The 19,489-nt window shown below is 39.1% G+C and overlaps 1 protein-coding gene across 2 annotated transcripts; it reads left to right on the plus strand.

Moving 5' to 3' along the window:
* The first annotated feature begins 1,547 nt into the window (after positions 1–1,547).
* telo2 (TEL2, telomere maintenance 2, homolog (S. cerevisiae)) lies at positions 1,548–19,466 on the plus strand. Of its 2 annotated transcripts, XM_088323365.1 has the most exons (21): positions 1,548–1,625; positions 3,185–3,501; positions 4,543–4,820; positions 5,494–5,562; positions 7,013–7,160; positions 7,235–7,337; positions 7,491–7,559; positions 8,800–8,941; positions 9,000–9,136; positions 9,207–9,292; positions 10,642–10,749; positions 10,811–10,899; positions 10,965–11,056; positions 13,138–13,254; positions 13,324–13,395; positions 14,614–14,775; positions 15,753–15,844; positions 18,207–18,306; positions 18,374–18,438; positions 18,500–18,615; positions 18,767–19,466. In XM_088323365.1, the coding sequence occupies exons 2-21, from the start codon at positions 3,185–3,187 to the stop codon at positions 18,883–18,885; spliced, it is 2,481 nt and encodes an 826-aa protein (XP_088179491.1). In that variant the 5' UTR covers positions 1,548–1,625; the 3' UTR covers positions 18,886–19,466. The 2 variants fall into 2 exon arrangements, with proteins under 2 accessions (XP_088179491.1, XP_088179492.1); XM_088323366.1 differs by lacking the exons at positions 1,548–1,625; positions 4,543–4,820 and having other exon boundaries at positions 3,399–3,501.
* Positions 19,467–19,489: the final 23 nt, after the last annotated feature.

The following is a 19,489-nucleotide window of genomic DNA, read 5'->3' on the forward strand; positions in this document are numbered from 1 at the left end:
CCACTTCCTGAGGGTTCTCAGGAGGAACGACCTGGAACAGAAGCTGCTTGTGTCCTACGACGTCATCAAGTGGTATGCTGTGAGCACGGCAGTGCAGAGGAAAAACATACGGAGAGTAAACAACACAGCCCCAGAGATCATAAGCTGATCTCTGCCCATTTAAGACAACATTGGCAGCCTGTGATTCTGTAACATAGCTATCGGCATTACAAGAGACACTCCCCACCACCTATTAGACTTGCTGCCCTTTGGTAGGCGCTACAGCTCCCTTGAAACAAGGACAAACCTGCTCACTGACATCTTTTTCAACAGGGCGATAACCACCCTAAACAAGGGCAAAAAACTGAATACATATTGCAACTTTTTTTTTTCCTATTTTGTTGCTGCCAAATGCTTTTGCACGAAATGGTAAACGGTGTGCATTTATAAAGCGGTTTTCAAATCACTGAAGACCCCCCAAGCAATTCACAATGTGCTTCCCACGTACCCATTCACAGACACACTCACACACCGGAGGCGGCGTCTGCCATGCAAGGCACCTACCTGCTTATCGGGGGCATTAGGGGTTCGGTGTCGCGGCCAATTAAGGATACTCAGACATTGAAAATATTTTGATTTTTTGTTGTTGCTGCTAGATGTTGTTGCACTATTTTTATTGCACCATTCTTTTTCATTCATAAACATCGCTCTATTATTATGATTTAGGAAAGTCTCTTAGCACTACGAAGTTCGTGTAAATATTTTTTCTGCCTTTTATCCCAATTGTCTTTTATCCTATTTTTCTCTTTGAAGTATTTATGAAGTGTTTATCCTGGAGTGCCAAGTCTTATCTCGTTGCATAGAGTGTTTCACCACGTTAATATCTCATCTCATCTCATTAGCCGTACCGCTTATCCTCATTAGGGTCGCGGGGGGGCTGGTGCCCATCCCAGCCATCTTCGGGCAGTGGGCAGGGGACACCCTGAACTGGTTGCCAGCCAATCGCAGGGCACACGGGGACAGACAACTCATTCGGTCATTTACACCTAGAGACAATTTGGACCGGCCAATTAACCTGAAATGCATGTTTTCGGAATGTGGGAGGAAGCCGGAGTGCCCGGAGGAAACCCACGCAAGCACGGGGAGAACATACAAACTCCGCACAGAAAGTCTGGAGCTGAATTTGAACCCACGACAGGTTCCCATGACATGAACTGTGCCGCACAAGCGCTAACCACTGCGCCGCCGTGCTGCCCTCAAGTTAATATCAATGACAAGAAAGAAAATATAATTCAAACGCGTCAAAGTGCAGAAAACGCGATTTTGTAGTTTGTCAGACAGTTGGAAATTATTTTAGAAAATATCTGTATTTAAAAGTTTTGACTTATGGTAGGTCACGTCGACAAAAATCCATTTTTCAACGTTAACAAAGACAGTTAACTAAATATGTTCTAACGTAAATAAAAATGGTGCAGATGACTGTCACATGGGGCAGTAGCGAGCAGCAGACTGAAAAAAATAACAGAAGAAGGCAAGCGGAACTTACTTTTCATTTCCTTAGTACCACGAGCTTATTTTGAAGAAGCACAGGATCGACATGTCGTCTTTCTGCCATTTTTTCTCAAATATTTTCTGAATACGACCAAGTAAGATATTATTTTTGCCGTAATCACTCAGACGAATTGATTATCTTTAATTTTATGAAATAAATTGACATTTAATTGGAAAGTTTTGCGGGTACGAAGATGCTAAGGAAATTTAATATAAGCATAAATTAGTGCTACTGCTGTTTAAAACAATAGTAACTGTATTTGTAGTATTTCTAGATTTATGTTTGGTTACCTAACAAGTTAAATTTTATTTTTATCAAACTAAATTTTCTCAATCCCTTTGCAGTCTTTCCAATACAATGCTACCATTTTTTTCATTCATTCCTCTCAAGCCTAAAACGCACACGTTTTCGACATATTTTCATTATATTGTTATAGGAACACAAACATAAATATTAAATATTGTCATATAAAATGCATATCGGTCATTTGTTTGTGTCTCTTTCTAGTACTTTTAAGGTACAGTGTGTGTTATTCAGCGCCTCTTGGTAGTTAAAATAAACCTTAATTCATTTTAAAAAAAACACACAATATTGATTCGAATAATAAGCAAAATACTTTAATTATCACATAAATGTGCTTTTTTTAAATACTCGTAAGTTGAGAAATATTCGATTGATTTGACATAACATGAGGCTCACCTAGAGGGAGTCAAGTCATGTTTGTCCAATGGTCTGCATTTATATAGTGCTTTTCAAGTCACTGAAGACCTCCCAAAGCGCTTTACAATGTGCTTCACACTTACCCATTCACACACACAAACCGACAGCGGCGTCCCGCACGCAAGGCAACTATCTGCTCATTGGGGGCATTATGGATTCAGTGTCTTGCCCAAGGACACTTCGTCATATAACACAGAGGAGCTGGGAATGGATCTTTACCTCCTGGCAAACCTGTCTTATTTGGTTTTGATTGCACTACACAAATATTCAAATATTGCACACTGTCTCTTTATAGGGCACAGTTTCAACTCTTATAACATTTTTTTTTTCATTACACACTTTTTCACTCACTAAACGTGGAGTTTTCTTTCTGACCTGCACACATTTTTGACACATGTTTGAGTTATTTTGACATGAAACCACTCATAAGTATAAAACAATTTTATACACAATGCACAGAGACAACTGTGGTTATTTTGGTGTCTGTGTAAAGTGTGTTTAAAGAGTCATTGTTTCAAATAACATAGTAACTAATATTTTGTTTTCATTTTGAACCATTTTTTTAAATCAAAGATTGAGTTTTTTTCTCTATTTGCACAGATTTGTGACACATTTTTTTATTTATTTAAAATAATATCATGTAAAATGCCCAGAGACAACTGTATTTATTCTTGTGTTCTATTTAGAGTGCCTTTAGAGGTGTGGTTTAGACTCAGATAATTATTTTTTTTCCTTTATTATGAACTTTTTTTTTTTAATTCCTCACATTTTCTACACAATTTTATGTAATTTTAATATAAAACCCCAAATGTGTATAAAATTATATCATATAAAATGCATGTGGGTATTTTGTTTTATTTATGTTTCTATAAGAGGCGTTATTTGAACTATAATAACGATTTTTTTTCATGGTAAACTCTTTCTTCACAAAAGATGGAGTCTTCTTCCCGACTGGAAGTGTCCCAGTGTCTGAGGAGTTTGACCTTATCAGCATCAAAAGAAGATGCCCTCCAGGCCCTTGGATGTCTGCGCTCTTACTTGGACCCAACTGTCGAGAACTCCATGGAGAAGGCCGATTTCCGAAAGTCTCATTTTACCCGCACTCTTCAGTTCCTGGTCAAGAACATCCAGGCCGACTGGTTCCATGGGCTAACAGTGGAGCAGCGCTCAGAATTGTGGGATGCTTTCTTCTTGCTGGGGCCTCCTGATCAGGCTCTGCTGGTGCTAATGGACGGCATTTGTCAGCTCAGGTACAAAATTCTTTGTAACAGATAATTCTAATGCAGTGGTCGATAACCCTTTTTAATTGGAGCGCTTCTTTTGTTATTTCTGGCACGGGAGGTTACCAGTTTGATATGTTAAATGATATCGAAAATGACAACTTATTATGTTATAACTATGTTGTTTCCGGAGCGTAAAGTCACAAAAACAAAAATAATACGTAATGAACAGGAAAAATAACAGAAAGGGGTCCTACTGGAAGATCATATTTCTCATTTTTTGTCCTTTTTCTCATTTTACTATTAAACAAAAAGATCAAAAATCTAATAAAACTTTAAAAAAGGTTCAAATAACTTAAAAAATATGACAAAATTAGTTTCCAATATTATTTCCCGAGACAAACGTTGCAACAAAGAAAAATCTTAATAACTAAAAATGTAAAGTGGTCCCACTGGCTGATCATATTTATAGTTTTCTATTCTATTCTATTTGTATTTTTTCTCTTCTACTAGAAAAAAATAAAAATTTAGTAAAACTAAATAAATAGATGTGTGTGATAGCAAGTTTTTAAAGAATTGGAAGTGCATATTTCTGTGATTCCCAGTGCTGAAGGGGACTTTCAACTCAGAGGGCACTTCTTTCCCGCTTTTTTTTCGAATAACACTCAAAGCTAGCGAATAATTTACTAAATCAGTCATGTAGTACATTCGCTTTCGCGAGACTTTTAAACGTCACCGCTTACATCATCAATACACACCTCGGCTTGCAGTTCATGAACCACTCATCTAAAATACTCGGGAAACGCTTCAGGGATTCGAGCTGCGTAGCACATCTCTAGATTGCAACAAAAAATTCTAGCTTTTGAGGACAATTGATAAGCACAAATTGCTATTTTAATTCCCTGTTTTAACAAAAAAAAAATGGGGGGCGGAGATTGAAAATATTACAAAATGAGACCGGAGACAAGAAAGACTTTTTTTTCAACATTTTAAGATTTTTTGTCAATGAAAAATGTACGCCTTGGATCAGAAAAGTTTGAGAGAGACTGATGTAAACGCTTTCCTTTCCAGTCCGAGTTCAAATCTGGACCATTTAGTCAACGTGATGGAGAGGTTCCTCAGGGAGGGTCGACTGGCCGAACTGTTGTGGTCCTTCTGTGGGGAAACCGGTCCCGTGGACTCCCCCCAACTACGAGAGACACTTTTAGCTCGTATTGTGGCGCTGCCTGACATCACCGCCAACAAATTGCAGCTCCAAAACAAGCCAGACTTTCTCCCACAGCGATATTTTCCTCTGCTGGCCCGAGAGATGCTCACGATCTTGGAGCGGACTTGCCAGGCGCTCAAAGGTCAGGCCCTATCTTCTTTGTAAAACATCGACTAATTAAGGAGTTGATAACGTATGGTTCACGAGACAGATATGACTTATATGACTTTATGATGCAAACCCACAAAATAAATTGTAAACTCCCAAAAACTTCAACCAAGCACCCATAGCAATTTGATTGGGTGAGCAGTAGGGACTGGCGAATCTCTGCACACATAGCGCACACCCCTTAATACCACACATCCATATCCTTCCAAAGACATGGCTCATTTCATGAATACAACTGGCTCGGGGATGTAAATGGATTCAAGCATATATTATTTGTGTTGTAAGAATTATTCAGGGGCAATTTAAGCACATGCAAAACCAAAGCATCAACACGATCAAATTGGGTTTGGTCAAGTGTCCATATAGGGTACAGTCTCAACTACAGTTTACAGTCATGGTTTCACACCAACAGATCCTGTTTTGGCTGTACGTCGCTAAGGAATCCTTTATACGAAAGCTCTTTAAACAATTTATGTTCACTATTGAGACACTTTGTAATGAAAACCCATAGAACAAACTGCGAATACCCTTAAACCCCAGCAAACTACCCAAAGCTATTTTATTGATTGAGCGGTAGAGATGGGCAAAAAAGTTCCTTACACTTGGATTTATGCAACAACCTGACTTTCTTGTCTTGAATTTTCCAGGCGGTACTAGCTGTACTTTAACTTTCGTGGCTCAGACGCTTGGAAAAGCATGCGCCCAAGGACATAGCGGTAAGTGTTTTTCAGTATCGGTACTCAACCTGTGAAATGTTACCAATAATATCAGTAATAGAGAACCAAACCTGATGTGGCAACGACAACAATCTTACAACTTATGCTGTAGAAGCCAGACAATAAATTTAAGGAGCTGTAATAATCAGGTGCAGGGACACTGAGTAAGCACAAGAGGACGCTCTCAGCTACACTCCTCCAGGTTGGTGCCCTCTAGGTGTGCCAGATCGTGACAAGTTGAGTCATATATAGATAAACAATCAACGATCATTCCTAATTTGTATGGTAAAATTGCATAAGATGATTTATAAATTGTCTTATTGTGTCATTTTTAGTGGGAAACTTTTAAAAATTTGATATTGGTCAAAGATGATATTGAAAGTATCAATCGATACCTCAAAAAATCCTCATACTTAAATCTTCTTTGGCACAAGTGCCTCATTAATATATCATCCAAATGATGAATCTTTCTTTCCAAACACTAAAGTAATGAAATGTTCCAGATTTCCAGTGGGGAATGATGATGTGATTGGCCAGAGGTTTTTTTTCATTGGCTCATTCTGAAATTTGGCAGTATAAAATTAATCTTGAATACAATGAAAATAAATAATATAATGAATTAAACAGAATAACTATAAAAGTGAACACATCCATCCATTTTCGCCAAAGGTACCATGTTCAAGACCAGGTGGAAACAAATGTTGGCTGGAAAGAGGCGGGCAATACCAGGCTGTACTTGCCCAAGACACACCACAGGAAATGGTGCCCCTACGACTCGAGTGGTTAAGGGATCCATCAAACCAACCATCCATTGTATTTTTAGTGTGTCTGTAGTGCACGTAAAAGGTCCCCGGCTCGAAACCAGGTGGAAACATATGTTTGCCTCGAGAAGGATGGACGCCACCAGGCTGTACTTGCCCAAGACACAGACTAGGAAATGGTGCCCCTACAACCCTAGTGGTGTGGTTTTAGTGTGTCTGTAGTGCAGTGGTTAGCACATTCACTTAATACGTGTAAGATCCTTGGTTTGAGACCAGTTGGAAACACATGTTTGCCTGAAGAAGGAAGGATGCCACCAGGCTGTCCGTGCCTAAGACACATCACAGGTAATGGTGCCCATATGACCCTTGTGGTGAAGAGATCCAACCAACCAACCATAAAACAAATGGAAACAAATGAATGGAATCAAAAATACTACAAATAATAAAACAATCAATAATTTTATTTTTATGAAATGTACTTAAGTATTTTTATAAAAATGAACTACAGGCAAATTATTTTGACGATAAAATATTTAATAGTTAAAGAAATCAGCTTTTTTGCATGAGGGTTGAAAGATTTGATTTCTTAAAGGTTTTAATGTATTAATTACAAGAAAAAAAATATGCGTTGTCACCTGCAACCTAATTGATGAATTTTACAAATCTGTCTTTTTGCACTTTTTTTGCAGGTTTATTGTTGGCTGTGCTTACTCCCAAAATGTCGCGTTTGACCTGCACAAACATGTTGTGGCAAAGAGTTTGCCGGAAGTTGCTAGAAAACGTTCCCCAACGCTGGATGGAGAGCGTCGTGTCTGGCCTGGTGCGGGCCGTCCGCGGGTGAGGGCGCCAGACTATAAGTAAAATATAAAAATCCCCCAGAAAAAGATGGAAAATCATTTTATTTTTCTCAGGCCTGGCGCGCTTTCGCGAATCCTGGGAAACCTGGTGTTGACCAATCAAACGGCTCAGTTTGTTCTCACGCATAAAGTGCTTCTGTTGCAATACAAATATGAGGTTAGTAAAGACTTGAGGACTTTATAGGAATCACATCAGCTCAGGTAATTTTTTGTCCGTCTGTGTAATAACCTGTGAAGCCTTTTGAGACTCTTTGTGATTAAGGGCTATACAAATAAAAATGACTTGACTTGACTTGACTTGTGTGTGCAGACTGCCACGTTAAGAGTTGTTCTGGGTTACCTGGCAGCAGACGAAGACAGAAGACATCTGCTCATCCAAGTCAGTTTTTCACAGATGATGTTTCTGGTTGTGTCTTAATGGGATGATAATCTTTAATCTCTAAATTATCGCAGTTAACGCAGACCAAAACCCCCCATACAATGTGAAAAAATCTGTAAAGCTGAGTCACTCCCTTCTATTTTTAACATACACTCTGCCGTGCCCTGATTGCAGCAACAGTTGACTGGGGATCGCGGCCAAAACTGTGCAGCTCATATCAGGCAGGAAAAAAAAGTGCCAGCATACATGACGACTTTGGTGTCTCTGGCCTCCCCTCTCATTTCACTAGGGGTAATGGGTCACGGCCCAAAAAGTGCAGTTCATTTTAGGCGGAAAGAAAGAGAGACCATGCATTATATAAATTTGGTCTCTCTGGCCCCGCTCTCAGTTGACCATGAATAATGAATTGAGGCCCAAACACCACAGTACATTTTAGGTGGGCCACAATAGCACGTTCCAGCGGCCTGAACCGTTGATAATGACTCGCTGCCAAAACAGTGCCGTCTACTTTAGGCGGAATCAAATAACTACAAATCATGACAAAAAATATGGTCTCCCCGCCCTCACTTTCAGTTGACTGAGATATCGGATCACGTCCCAAAAAAATGCAGTTAATTTTAGGTGGGCCACTGTGGCACGATTCCTGAAGTGAAAACAAAAGAGTTCTGCTATCCCCTGCTCTCATTATTTGTCGCCCGAGGATAACAGATTGCGGCCAACTTCATTTTTGGTGGACCAGAATGGCAGGCCTCCTAACAAAACTGTCTTCTGTCTATCCTTTCTTGTAGCAGTATGCGATTAGGGATAACGGATTGTAGCTGCATGAGTGCATTTCATTTTAGGCAGGCGACAAAGGCACTCCTGACAAAAGCGCCTTCTAGCTGTCCATACATGCAGCAATAGTCGACTGGGGATAATTAAATACAGCCCAAAATTTTTTTAAAATAGACGGGCCAGAACAGCAAAAAAGAGCCGCCATGCCAGACAAAAGTGCGCTCTGACAGTCTGCATTCACAGCAATATCCAATAAGAGATAATGGATGGCAGTTGCATGAGTGTCTTACATTTTAGGTGTAATTAACAGCAAAAAAGAGCCGCCAAGCCCCAAAAAATGCGCTTTTCCCACCCCTGCTCTCAACAATATGCGATTGGGAACATGGACTGTTGAATATTTTGTAAACCAGCGATGCACATAGGGCAAGAAGTAGCAAAGGGTTACAGTTTTCTGTTGTCGTCTCAGGCTCTGCGTTCCCTGTGCCAAGCGTGGGCCAACCCGAGCGCCGTCAAGCACACGCCCGTTGAGCAGCAGCTACACGTTAGCAAGGCGCTACTGCTCTGCGTGGCCATGCTCAACGACGGCGAGCTGCAGCAGCTGCAGTCAGGTAACACATTGGACATTTTAAGTCCTGAAGGTGTGATTCCACTTCCTTTTCGTCTCAGAGCTCCTGCAGTGCATGCTGGGAGGCATGCAGAGCCACCTGGACAGCAACGTGGTGCGCGTGCGCCACATGGGCATGGCGGTAGGCGAGTGCCTCAGCGCACGGATCAACATCCACGGGAACAAGCTTTCCTTTCAGGTTGGTCGTCTAGAGTCATCTGTGGCAATGCTTGAAATCAGGACGAAATGAATTTTGTATTGCACTCTAGTATGAACAAGATGAGGAAACACGAGAGCTGCTTTCTCTTCTGACACCCGTCAACTTGGAGGCAGAAGAGCTTGAATCGGAAAACGGGTAAAATTATTTACATTACTATTCCATTTAATTAATCCATTAATTATTTCGTTTATTGCACTTGAGAAAGGGGATATTTTAAAATCATTTTTCATTGATGACCATATTTTTAGGGATATGAGGCACACCTAAAAAAAGTGACAGAAATTAGAAAGTGCGCCTTGTAGTCAGGGTTGCCTTATAGATCTGAAACACATTATATCAAACAGAAATCCATAACAATATAATAAAATGCTTATACATACGTTAACCATTTATGAATTTAGTGAAATTAGATTTCCTTATATATGGATAATATATGTATTTTTAAATGCAACCCAGTAGTTTTATTCTCATGCACCTTAAAGTCAGGTGCGCCTTATATGTGGAATAAATTGCTCACAGTGGAGTATTTTGAGGGTGTGCCTTATAATCAGATAGGTCTTGTAGTCCAAATGGATTGGGTTATGCTATCCATTTTCCTCACGCATATTTCCCCAGGTGAAAAAAAAGCAATATGCTTCTGTAAAATATGTTATAAATTGTTTTACTTTAAATCTTCTTTTTTGGTCTGTTGTATTCAACACGTGCAGCACGGCAGCGCAGTGGTTAGCGCGTGTGCGGCACAGTTCTAAGGTCATGAGATCGAATCTTCCTGTGTGGAGTTTGCATGTTCTCCCTGTGCTTGCGTGGGTTTCCTCTGGTCACTCCGGTTTCCTCCCACATTCCAAAAATATGCATGTCAGGTTAATTGACCGGTCTGAATTGTCCCTAGGTGTGAATGAGCAAGCGAATTGTCTGTCCCTGTGTGCCCTGCGACTGGGTTGCAACCAGTTCAGGGTGTTTCCTGATAGCTGGGATGGGCTCCAGCACCCCCGGGACCCTTTGGAGGATAAGCGGTGCAGATAATGGTTGGATGTATTCAATACTGTAATTGTATTTGTATGTTTTGGAATTTTTTTCTTTGTTTTTTAAAAATGTATTTTAAGAAATAAATCTTGAGAAAATACCATAAAACAAACATTTTCTTCCCCCATTTTCTTAAGTGAAACTTACTAGCCAATCTTTTTACTTTAAAAAGTTGTAGATATTATCACATACTCTATTTAAAGGCATGAAAAATAATCTGTCTCCAAAATATTAAAAAACAAATCGCTTGTTTAAAACCAAAAGTTTTACCAGAATGGAAATCTAATGTGATGGCTGGAGCCATTTATTCACGTACACTTTGTCTCGCTTCAAGATAAGGCAGCCATAGACTAAAATACTGGTGTCAGGTTAGGATTTTGTTGTTGTTTATATTTTAAAAACAGTAGTGTTGGGGAGTATGAGTGTAATAAGTTTTATTTCTTTTTAAACATAACATACAGGGTGGCATCTCCTGACAAAATCCCAGAAAATCCAAATCCTACAAATTCCTCATCAAAGGAAGAAAAGTGCGAATCCTCCAAAGCTACGTCCGACTCTGACCTGGACAGGTAAGTATGACTTGTTTTGTTTTTTCTCTCTGGTCTCCATCCAAAGCTTTTCCAATTTTAGCGACGACGAGTTGACGCCGTACGACATGTCCGGAGATCAGGAAATGAGGAAAGTGTCGCCGCCACGCTACCTGCGAGATTGTCTGGAAAGTAAGCGTTTTCATTTTTTTTATCGATGCTACGGCATCATCAGTTCATCTGGTGACTTTTCTTAGGTTTGATTTCTTCTGAGGATCCGGAGCGGGTGGAGCTCAGTCTGCGGGCTGCCGAGGGCCTGGTGAGGAAGAACACTTTCGCCGCCAAAGAGGTAACACTATAGCAGAGAACGGCTTACTTTCACCCTTGTCCTGTAGAGCACTGGTCAGAAACCACTGCGCCGTGGGAAGTTTGGTACCGGGCTGCACAGAAAGAAAGAAAAGTTGCCTTATTTAAAGAAGAAAAAACTGCCTTTTTTTTTTGCTTATACCATGTACAGACGCTCCCCTATTTACGAACATTCGAGTTACAAAAAAAGTCGCCTAACTGTTGAAGCTCATCTTCCAAAAGTAAGTTGAACTTAACTTTATTTATCTTTATAGAGAATATTATTTTATGAAATGTTTATTTTGTAGTACAAAACAATACAGGTTACTTATACAAGCCTTAAACATACAAAATATAGCACTGAAGCAACTTAAAAACAAATTCAACTTACGAACGATCGTCTCGTAAATAGGGCAGCGTCTGTATAACGCAGTTTTCCTTTACCCACAACAAAATGTCAAGTTTGGGTGCGCATTATACACAAGCTTTTAAGATAGTATATTATTGTACTTGAGCAATGATTGATTATTAAAAAATATCGATTGCCACATTTGCACAACATTGGATGCAACAGGAGTCAATCCTGGATCAGAGCTGTGAGAGTGCTGAATCCTAACTATTACGCACTAGGAATTTACAAACAAGGACAAACGGGTTCAGAGACAGTTTCTTCCCCAGGGCTATCACCACCCTAAACAAACACGCAAAACATTGGAAAAAAATCTTGCGACTTAGTTGGAAATTTTTGTTGCTGTTAAATACTATTGCACCATTAGATCTGCAACCTCAGCGGAACTGTTGAAATCTAGGCTTAAAACACACTTCTATTCTATAGCATATGAATAACCTATATTTTATGTTGACAATATATGTGTATTATTTGCCCTCATGTAGGTTTTAGATCAGGGGATGGTGTAATAATAGTCTGTGGTTTCCAATAATCTGTGGTCTGTGTAGCCCTTTGAGGCTCCTTGTGATTCAGGGCTTTACAAATAAACGTGTTTTTACTCTGCACTATTCTGAGCTAAAATAGTGTGATGATGAGATATATTCTAATGCCTTTTCATATGGCATCTTCAATTTTTCATCCCCAGTGGTATAGTGCTAGGGTTCTCCAAACTTTAAGAGTTGTAGGGCCACATTTGTTTGAAAAATAGCTGATGTATTTTATTTTTTTGTATACGCTGAGAGTCTTAAATATAATATGAAACCAAGATACATGAGGAAAATGGATAGCATAAGCCAATCAATTTTTTCACCTTCGCATTTACCTGCTAAAGTTGTATTTCATTGTGTATTTGTTTATAAAGGGACCATTTAATCCAATTGGTTTTGAAACACACAAATTATACAAATACATGTATTCATTTTCAAACACAAACACTATTTAGGAGTAATAGCAGAGCAATATCTCCCTTTTTAAGCCCTAAATTTGATTATTTGCATTGGAAAAACTCAATGCAAAAAGGGCTACTTCAGAAGTATTTTTTCGCATGAAATTCAATATTTTGATTAATGAATCTGATATTAAAAACATTTACTGAAAAAAATGTATTTGAATGCTGGCAATGAGCACACAATGAAATATATAGTTTTATGGAGTAACAAAGGGACACAGGCTAGGAAATCCAGGTTGGTGCGTTTGTATTAATTTAAACAAAGACTTCTATTTTAAATCAAATAACATCTGAATGAGCGTTTGCACAAATGTCTTTGTTTGATAAATGGTAGTCAGATTACAGTATTGTATGCAGTCCAACTACAATGAGTGGCTTTGGTGACATCCAGTGGACATATTAAAAACTGAAGGTCATTGATGAGAAGTGGCTTTTTTTTAATTACACACCCCTCAGCATCATCTTGTCGGCCGGATTAAATCAGTTGGGGGGCCTGATACGACCTGTGGTCTTAGTGATTACACAGTGAATTTAGGCTTATTATTATTATCATTATCATTATTATTATTATTATTGGGCTGGGCCGCTAGAATATAGTCAGATATTAAACCCGTCCGTTGTTCAGAAAAGGTTGGGTACCACTGCAGTTTGGGACAGCATTTCATGACTCTTGTCCCTGATTTTACAGGTTAGTGTCCAGCTCAGCAAAGTCCTTCTCCACATGGAGGATAAATACAAGACGATGGGCTTCCTGGCACTCAGGCAGGCCGGAATGGTGGCCCTCGTGGTCTGCGACATCATCCCAGTATGTTTAGCGACTTCTCACATAGAAAAGAAGCATATTTTGTCTTCTAATTTGTTTTGTTTTTTCTAGGTGACGGAGTTCCTCATCACAGAGTTCTACTCCTTAAACTACAGCCTGCGCCAGCGACTAGATATTTTAGAGGTTGGTCAAGTCAAAAAGGCAACACACAAAAAAAACATTCAGTTTATTTATCAGAGTATTTTTTTCAACGTTTTATTGAATGATTGGTTAATTTTTTTATGTTTTGCAGGTACTTTATGCGTTTTTTCCTGAAAATTTGTCCCTAATTTTTTTTTTTTTTAACTATTTTTTTCATAATTTGTTTTTCTGTATTGTCATTTACTGCTTTGGGAATTTATTTCTGTATTTAATAAAATATTTTTCAATAAAATTATTTTGAAACACAAAAACTGAGAAGGCATTAAAAATGGAAATAAAACTGAAAACTGAAAACAATTACACTCAGAATGAAAATAACAAAAAAATATAGACATTTAATGAAACACAAAGAAAACTATCTAAAAAATGAACAAAAAAAAACTGTAAACAATGCTACTGAAAAAAAGAAAAAAAATACACAAATCTGAAAATAATATTCTACAAAAAAAAAGGATCTGCATATATGACAATTCTGAAAACTAAAGAAAAAGATATTGAAAAGAAAAAAAAATTAAAACAAAATTATCAACCTGTACAAAATAATACTCAAAAGGAGAACAAATTGTAGACATCTAAAGGAAGATTTATTATAACTGAAAAAAGTAAGTATCTGGGAAAAATGATACAGTACTGAAATGAAGAACAAAATTTTAGAAATTTCCCAAAATATTGGAGAAAAAAAAGGAAAAAACACAAAGCAATTATCTGAAATAAAACTGAAAAATAATACTGAAGAAACACTTGAAAAATGTTTATAAAGTTCAATACTTTTATTTGTTGTTTAAGAAGGTTTTTTTCCACCTTAACATTTTTACGCCACAAAGTTATTTTTCAATGACGTCCACATGATAATATCACCTTAGGTAAAAAAGTGGATGGTGTCCTAAAAGAATATAACCCCCTATTTCATATCAAAAGTGCAATATAGCAGCCAGATTGTTTTGAAATATTTTAACTTCTGTGCTGTCAAATTATTTGTAAAAAATAATAAAAATCTAACAGTTATTTTATTTGTTCGACGAATGTTTGGACCGGTAAATAGGGTTTGTTTTTTGGTTTCAATTTATAACAATTTTTTTAATAAATTCATTAAAAATATGTATACTATTGACTATCGTGGGTCCAACCCCTGCTACTATACATTAACACCCCCAAAGAAATGCAAATTAATCGTGTCGAAAATAATATGTTCTCCTCCAGGTTCTGGCTTTAGCAGCTCAGGAACTGTCCAAGCCAAACTCTAGCAATTCGGTAGTGAGCTTGGCTTCCGATGTGATGCAGAACACAGCTTCAAACGACACCGCCCACTGGCAGACGGTTGTTGAGCGGCGCATTCGAGCCAAAACAAGGCGGCTCCGGAAGGTATAACAAAGTCACTAGCGCTGAAAATTCAGGTCATATTTCTATGTACAGCCCTTAATCACAAAAAGTCTCAAAGGGATGCAAAGACCACTATTACAATGTCCCCTGATCTGAAACCTTTGTCTTGAGAAAAAGATTAGCTGGATATCTTGAGGAAAATACCCAGAAAATGAAGAGTTTGTCGTGTTTGGAGAGGGAATAACATGGAGTGGGTGACCGGAATATCTATAGCTAAGGGTGGAAAATTGGCTGATTGGGAGCACCTAGAGTGGAGAGTGACACTGGAAAATAAGGCAATGCTGCCATTACTTTATAGAGGGGAGGGACTGCAGTCACTGAACCATGACAGTTGACCAGCATTTTTTGAGCGGAGGCTGAGAGTAGGAACATTGGAGGCATTTAGATGAAAAATAGCAAGTCCATGCAGAGACTGCTGGTGATTAAGGGCTATACAAATAAACATGACTTGACTATGTGTTAACAAACAAGGAGCTCTTACGATTTATTTTCCAACGCGCCTATTTGCTCATATTTTACTTTAAGCAAAGCTGTTCGGGGCGGAATACATTAGGTAGGACGAATGTAGGTGGTGGCGGAATAATGGAGTGTGAATTTATACTTGTCCCCGTGGATTTTTTTGTTTCTATTTCTTAGTGTAGCATGAAAATGGTCCAAGTAAGAAAAGGCCTGCTTCTAGCTAAGTCCAAACACCAACCCAAACCCCAAGAAAGATGAAAAAGAGAAGTGTCTAATAAATGCACGTACCTGCATGTGCATCAGGAACGAGCTGACACATGCTGCAATGATGAGACAACCCAAAGGTGGTAGCCGCGAGTAAAAACGTTCCAAATTCCGCACGGCTCCTTTAACGTGTAACAAATCAAGGTCAAATGTGACACCCCATTTTTTTTACCTAGTCACTCAGTGTGATATTGAATTGACGTTTCTTATTTTTGTATTGGCATCCGTTTTTTCAGGGCGTGTCCCAACCTGCAGCTCAAGCCAGCCCCAACCGTTACGCGGCCGTGGCCGGCTACTTCTTCTTCCCATTACTCCGGAATTACGACAAGTGAGTCCCTGATTGGTTTTTCACCTCCTTTTAGCAATACAATAAACCAATATGGGCTCCAGCACCCCCGCGACCCTACTGAGCATAAGCGGTGCAGATAATGGATGGATGGATAGGTGAAGTTGATTTAATCATGTGTCAAATGATAATAAACAAAAGGAAACTTGATAAAATGAAAACTTCTTCTTTTATTGAACCTACTGCAGATCTGTACTAAAATTAGACATAAATGCTCTATCTAAAACCAGTTGTGCCCAAACCATGGTCAGTGGGGACATCCATCTATCCATTTTCTGCACCTCTTATCCTCACTAATGTCGCGTGGGTGCCGGAATCCATCACAGCCAAATTTGGCAGTTTCAATTTTGGACGTGCCAATCAACCTGCCTAGCATGTTTTTGGAACGTGGGAGGAAACCAGAGTGCCTGTGGGAAACCCACACAGGAACAGGGAGAACATACAAACTCCGCAAGGGGACCCGGTAGCTGTAATTTACCCCTGGACCTGCGCACCGTGGGGGTGCGCGCCAACCACCTGAGGTGCCCCTTAGAGACATAAATCCCTGAATCAATTTTTAGGGACAGGCAAATAAATATTAGACTAAAATTAAGTCAACATCTTGTATCCCTTCACACCAAGAACAGGCTCATTAGCAGCAGTAAAACATTGAATAAAATAAATATGTGCATTTTGTGAAGTGCATTTACTGGTCAACTGCCAAGTCTGTTTTAAAAAGAATAATTCAAAATTAAATACTTAACAACTCACGTTTGTCGTTTTTAACGTTTTATCAAATTACGTTTGTTCTTTGGACTATATGCATTTAATTTCAAATACGTTTGTCAGGCACAGTCTGACATCATACTGAAGCTCTTTAAAACGAAATGTGCGCGCATAAAATGTACAGTGCATGTCATCAAAACCACATTGGATCTAATGTTGCTTGAATCTTACTGAGGCAGGTCAGTCTTCGTTTTGTTCAAAAGTCCGACTTGATACTTAAATGTTCGTGTGTCACCGTGCTACTGCCATGATACGCAAGGTCTGCTTTGCAAACTTTGCATGTACAGACGCTCCCCCATTTACGAATATTCGAGTTACGAAGAACGGTAGATACCAAAATGTTTTTCGGGGTGACGTAAAATATCTGGACATTGCTGTAAGTTCGATTTTGTATTGTGTGTGACTTTTTCCAAATGGAGGACAGTACTGTAGTGCTTCTTTCCACCGCTACCGGCTTGTGGCGATGTTAGAGCTCACCCGGCATCCACCGGCTTTCTACTCCTAGTTTGTTTGTAAATATACTGTACTGTATCTCCAACGCTAAGAACTTTGACATTTTTGTTGTTAAATATCTTGTGCATCAATTCAATATGGTTGGTGTAAAGTGTAAAGAAGAGGTGAGCCATTTCAATTGAAATGAAGGTGGAATAAGAAAGATTGATGTGGTTGAGAAAATGGTAGGATCGCTTTTTTTTGGCCACTTTCTACCACGGAGGAGTACCTCTTGAAGCGCATCTTCCAAAAGTAAGTTAAACTTAACTTTATTTATCTTTATAGAGCATATTATTTTATAAAATGTTTATTTTTTAGTTCAAAACAATACAGGTCATTTATACAAGCCTTAAACATACTTGTATAAACCTTAAACATACAAAATATCGCACTGAAGCAACTTGTGAACAAATTCTACTTACGAAAGATTGTCCGGAACCTATCTCGTTTGTAAATAGGGCAGCGTTTGGATAACGCCGTTTTCTTTCATCCACAAAAAAATGTCAAGTTTGGGTGAGCCATTTCAATTGAAATGAAGGTGGAATAAGAAAGATTGGTGCGTTTGAGAAAATAGTCTGATCGCTTTTTTTGGCCACTTTCTACCACGGAGGAGGACCTCTTGAAGCGCATCTTCCAAAAGTAAGTTAAACTCAACTTTATTTATCTTTATAGAGCATATTGTTTTAATGTATATTTGTCAGTACAAAACAATACAGATCACTTAAACAAGCCTTAAAATACTTATATAAACCTTAAGCATACAAAATGTTGCACTGGAGCAACTTACGAACCATCTTGTTCGTAAGTAGGGCAGCGCCTGTAGTCTTTTCATTTGCCGTATCCAGGCTAAAATGCTCCCAAACTCTACAAGTTCGGGTACATTACTTCATTTTGATACGTCTTGAGCGACTTTCAGCAGAGATTTCAAACATGTACAATGCTTCACTCTGTTGGAAAAACGTGTCTGGCGACCACAGCCAAAAATGGAATTAATTGTTGACTATTTCTATTTTCGATTTCTGTGGACAAAGTCGACTAATCGTCACAGTCCTACCCCTTTGACGCTTTTTGACACGTTGTGTGCTAGGCCTCAAGTAACCTTCGACCTGCTGGGAAAGGATCACTTGGTGCTGGGCAGGTTGATCCAGACTTTGGGCGTCTTCATGCATTTGGCCGTCAACGCACCGGTGGGTAGCAATCAAAAATCGGCGTTTCAAATCCAAATCCAGTCCCATGTTCTGCTTTTTCTGTCAGGTGGCTGCACAGATGGGCCGAGCTCTGCTGGACTTTGTGTGGTCGGTGCGGTACCACACTGACCAGTAAGTCATTCTGAAAAAGTCTCCTTTCATTCAGCAATTCATATTTTTTATGTTTTTGAAGGATGGTCAGACGAGGAATCCTCTTTGCCGTTTGCGCCGTCTTCATGAGCACGCCCGGTCAAAACCTTCTGGTGGACCTCGCCGACCAGATTTTAGAAACCAGAAGCTGGTTGGCAGGTCATTGAAAAAAAATATATCCTTTTAGTATAACAGTTGTGTAAATTTCTGGGATTAATTCAAAGAACCGTCATTGATTAATTTCTCTTTGATTTATTCTTTTGCCACTCGAAGTAGTTTCAATATCGTAACCAGCATTTTCTGTCTCAAGACGTGGCAGAGGGCGACGTAGACGCAGACTGCCGAACGTTAGCCATGCAGAGCCTGGTGGTCCTCGAGAAGAGCCTGAAGAACCAGCTTCAAAGTCCCCAAGGCCCCGGCATCAAATAGTGACAGAAAACAAAATCAACCAGCAAGACAGCATCTGTCAATCGTGACAGTCCAGTAGGCGAAGACGCCATCCCTGGATACAGGCTGACCTTTTCACTTCCTGGAAACATCAAGCAAGCCAAAAAAGATTTTCTGTATTTTGAGACGTTAAAATCTTGAGGTAAAAAAAGACCCACTATGCATTTTGATGTGTAAACAAAAGCCTTCCCCCAGTGTCTTCCCTGTCCAAGTAGGCCTCGTTTTTGGTCTTGTTTGCTGGCGAAGGACATAAGACACACTTCTATTCTATAGCATATGAATGACCTATATTTCATGTTGACAATATCTTTGTATTATTTGTTATTGCAAGGTCTGTTGTACCCTGGTCATCCTGGAAGGGGATTACCTCATGTGCGGTCTCTTCTCAAGTTTTCTTCATTTTCCTCATGTTGAGGTTTTTGAGTTTTTCCTTGCCCTCATGTAGGTTTTAGATCAGGGGATGGTGTGATAATAGTCTGTGGTTTGCAATAATACGTGGTCTATGCAGCCCTTTGAGACTCTTTGTGATTACGGGCTATACAAATAAACATGACTTGACTTGACATCCTATGATTTCTTTCTCGAA

The sequence above is a fragment of the Urocampus carinirostris genome, chromosome 19 (assembly GCF_059441175.1).
Source record: "Urocampus carinirostris isolate Australia breed hairy pipefish chromosome 19, RoL_Ucar_1.0, whole genome shotgun sequence".
Lineage (NCBI taxonomy): Eukaryota > Metazoa > Chordata > Actinopteri > Syngnathiformes > Syngnathidae > Urocampus > Urocampus carinirostris.

Bases quoted from the DNA above. Each gene is read 5' to 3' on its own strand.
- telo2 (XM_088323365.1), top strand. From the start codon at position 3,185: ATGGAGTCTTCTTCCCGACTGGAAGTGTCCCAGTGTCTGAGGAGTTTG. The intron at 7,560-8,799 runs GTCAGTTTTTCA...TTGTCGTCTCAG, and splicing joins GAAGACATCTGCTCATCCAA to GCTCTGCGTTCCCTGTGCCA. The intron at 18,439-18,499 runs GTAAGTCATTCT...ATGTTTTTGAAG, and splicing joins GTGCGGTACCACACTGACCA to GATGGTCAGACGAGGAATCC.